Here is a 3667-nt window from a genome sequence, read left to right on the forward strand (position 1 = left end):
ATGCAAAGTGACAACACTAATACATTCGTCGTAGCCTACGTTATGAAATATTTACATGAATCATTGATACAATTATGATAGAAACGATAGAAGAAAATATATCACGATAGACACTTTTCTATCGTCCCCACGATGTGGATCGTTATATCGCCCAGCACTGGTTCCTACCTACTAATATTGCCAGAGGAATTGTTTGGTAAAATGTTTGCAACACTTGAATGTTAAGTGCTGATGCTAAAATTTGATGTTGAAGCTGAAACTAAGAAGTTAAAGGTAAAAGAAGCAGCACATTAGCTACAAGCTAAGAGGAGCAGAACACAAGTCAAAGCCAAAAGTAGCAAAACTTCAGCTAAAACATTAGGTAAAGATTAAAAGTAGCAAATGGCTGTCCAAAAGCTAATTCTAGCAGAAGTGTTACTGAAAGCTTCTGTAAAGTTAGAAGAGTTATCCAACATTTCCCCACTGTGTTGTCTTTAGGTGGTGGTGGCCACATTGGCGTTCGGTATGGGCATTGACAAACCGGATGTCAGATTCGTTGTCCATCACAGCATCAGCAAATCCATCGAAAACTACTACCAAGAGAGCGGGCGTGCGGGTATGTGCTGCATCTTATTTGTCAGAGTGGATCACACCTGTCTGAATATCTGAAGAAATATTAGCTGCTTGTGTTCACTGCAGAATTACAACAGGAACATGTTGTCTCTGGCCTGTCTCTGCAGGTCGAGATGACTGTCCAGCAGACTGCATCGTCTACTTTGGTTTCGCAGACATCTTCAGGATCAGCACCATGGTGGTGATGGAGAACACCGGCCAGCGGAAGCTGCTGCACATGGTGGAATACTGCCAAAACATGGACAGGTAAGGCTCAAACCACCGGCTGATGGTTTCCAGAGTCCAGCCTGAAGTCGAGCTGTCTCTGCTGTGTGAAGGTGCAGGCGCTCTCTCATGGCTCTTCATTTTGACGAGGTTTGGGACGACGAAGGCTGTAACCAGATGTGCGACACGTGCCGCCATGCCAAAGGTTTGGATTCATGCATTCGTTTGCTTTGAAACGTTTTGTTTCCTGAAACTTGGAATTTTAAAAGTATTTCTGGTGGATTTAAAGGTCTTTATCAACACATTTTGTACCAAAAAACCAATTTTAGTGAAAAAAACCCAAAACAAAAGAATACTAATAGCCAGGGTTTAACAACTTCCAGTCTCTGTGTTCAACATGTTTCCATTCTTAGACTTTTGATCAGTCCTCTGAAGAAACAAGTCAGCAGATATCTGCTGCTCTTTCCATCCTTTATGTCTTATTACAGATTCAGATACAGAGGTTTATGTTTTAGCATCTTGTTGACTGAACTTCATGGAAACCTTTCTTCCTTCAGTCTCAGTTCTCTTCAGGATCTTGTCTGTGTTTAGCGCCACCCAGTGGCCACCTTTACAGATTCTCTTCTCTAGAAGTCTGGTTTGAAGCTCTGCAGCTGTTTCAGGATTATGTTTAATTTGTTTCTTTCCTCTTGCTTGGTCTGTTCCAAGCTCCTGGTGTGTCATCCATCCACATACAGTTTACAGACATTTGTTAGTATTCGAAAGCCTTGCCTGTAAGACTTGGATCCAACAGTTTGGGTATCCTTCCACAAGCTTCACCTACAGGTTTGCTGGAATTTTGTCCCCATTCTGATGGAACTGAGTCAGGTTTGTAGGCTGCCTTTCTCACACACCTTTTCAGCTCTGCCTCTGTACATTTTCTACGAAATAGAAACCAGGGCTATGTGATGACCCCTCAAAAACATTGACTTTGTAACTAGTTTGGCAGTAGAGTCATTGCCTTATTGGAAGACCCGGTTGTGCCCAAGCTTTAACTTCCTGGCTGATGTTTTTTCCTCATGATATCATCTATTTTGTGAGCATAAATTTTAGTGGGGCGGACATTCATTCAATTTTAGTCTCATCAATCGATTTTTTAGCAGAAAATCTCCACTGTTGGACACAGCAGGTTTGGCTGCAGCTGTTCCTACATTAAATCAGATTGTGTGTGGTAAAACAATGAGCTAAAACCAGCAGGATGTGTCCACAGGGTGAAATATTTCACACCCTGATGAGACTCTGTTGGAGCCGCCCTGCACTGCCTGATAACTACAAATAAGTCAAAAAACTGAGCTTGAATCACAAAAAGGAACCTTTTAAATTTCAAGTAAAATTGTCAAAATAGTTGAAAAATACACAGAACAAAACAATACACTGTCTTACCTCAGACCTAAAAAAGCTGGTTTGTTTTTCTGTCTGTTTATAATAAGTGAAAACTAAAATGTTAATAAATCTAGCAATTAATATATATATTTTTTTCTGTTGAACCAAAACTGGTGCTGAAATGTTCCACCAACAAGCTTCTGGTAGAATCCTGGCTGATATTTGACCACTGGTTGGTTTCCTGCCACAGATTTGACTGTGTTTGCTGCTCTTTTCTATATAAAACCCAATATAAGTTTGAATTAGATGATAAATTGATAAAAACAATACAAGCTTTAATACTATGACCCGAAGGCAAGAATTTAGGAATTTAGGCTAAGCCTGGTGGTAGGTGGCCGTTCGCCAGCCGATCAGGATTTAGTAAAAAAAAAAAAGATTAAAGTAGAAAATATGGCTATTTATTATGTGACGTTGTAAGATATTTGTGGCAAATTTTTACACAACTACAGTTTTACAAAAAGGCACTTTTTTAAACAAAAATACAATTAATTTTTGTGGAAGTCCGAACTTTGGGAAGGCCAGTCTAGGAGCTTAATGTTAGCTGCTTTATCCAATCAGAAAACAGCTCTGATGCTTTATTGATAAAAATACTATCTGCATGTTTTCATTACCATGCACTCCACCAGACTACATCAGTGTGGATATAACTCAGCACGCCAGGGAGGTGCTGCAGATCCTGGAGCTGGCTGCCTCCATGGATGAGAAAGTGACGCCCCTGAAGCTGGTGGAGGCGTGGATGGGGAAGGGTCCTGCCAAGAGAAGGAAGATGATCCAGACCACGGCGCTGTCTCGGCTGCAGGCTGAAGCTGTGATCGTCCACCTGCTTCTTCAGGAATACCTCAGGTGACTCAGATGTTGTGACTTATTGTGTTCTTCAGAACAGAGGTTTCAAAGGAAAACAGATCTAAATCTTGGGATTTCACATTAAATCCCAACTTCAGTGTTTATAAGCTACAATAGCCAGTTTTAGTTTCAACCAGGGGTGGAAATTAAATATTTTGTCCACCAGCCACAGTAGCTGGTGGACAAAATATTTTACCAGCCACTATTGTTTGTTGTGACAAAAAGTAATTTCATATGATGATGATGATGGAGGTGGGTGGAAGCAGCTGTGCTGCCCTACAAGCTGAACAACTCCTCTTTCTGGGCACTGCATGGAAATAACTAGATTTTTCTTATTTTATTTTATTTTATTTTTTATTTTAAACTATTAAAAGATGCATATCTGTACATAAAAAATTCAGACAAGTGAAATTTATTTCTGTGGAGTGTTTTTGAAATATTTTTTGTGCTTTTGTAAGTTTTTGTATGTAAGTTGTAATGTTTTTCAGACACTTGCTGCTTTTAATGCATAGATCTATTTGTGCTACCCGCTTATATTTAACAGGTAGGATATTCTGATGAAGGAAGGGATTTTTGTGGTTTTAGA

General features: G+C 39.8%; 1 protein-coding gene across 5 annotated transcripts in view; it reads left to right on the plus strand.

The window, feature by feature from the left end:
• Positions 1 to 3667, plus strand: part of recql (RecQ helicase-like) — a 20482-nt gene that overhangs the window by 9764 nt on the left and 7051 nt on the right. For all 5 annotated transcript variants that reach the window (XM_017426345.3, XM_025008059.2, XM_017426347.3 and 2 more), the window contains 4 exons: positions 478 to 595; positions 720 to 858; positions 930 to 1021; positions 2865 to 3081. In XM_017426345.3, coding sequence (XP_017281834.1) covers positions 478 to 595; positions 720 to 858; positions 930 to 1021; positions 2865 to 3081 — 566 coding nt within the window. The remainder of the gene's footprint in view (positions 1 to 477; positions 596 to 719; positions 859 to 929; positions 1022 to 2864; positions 3082 to 3667) is intronic.

The sequence above is a fragment of the Kryptolebias marmoratus genome, linkage group LG1 (genome assembly GCF_001649575.2).
Source record: "Kryptolebias marmoratus isolate JLee-2015 linkage group LG1, ASM164957v2, whole genome shotgun sequence".
Lineage (NCBI taxonomy): Eukaryota > Metazoa > Chordata > Actinopteri > Cyprinodontiformes > Rivulidae > Kryptolebias > Kryptolebias marmoratus.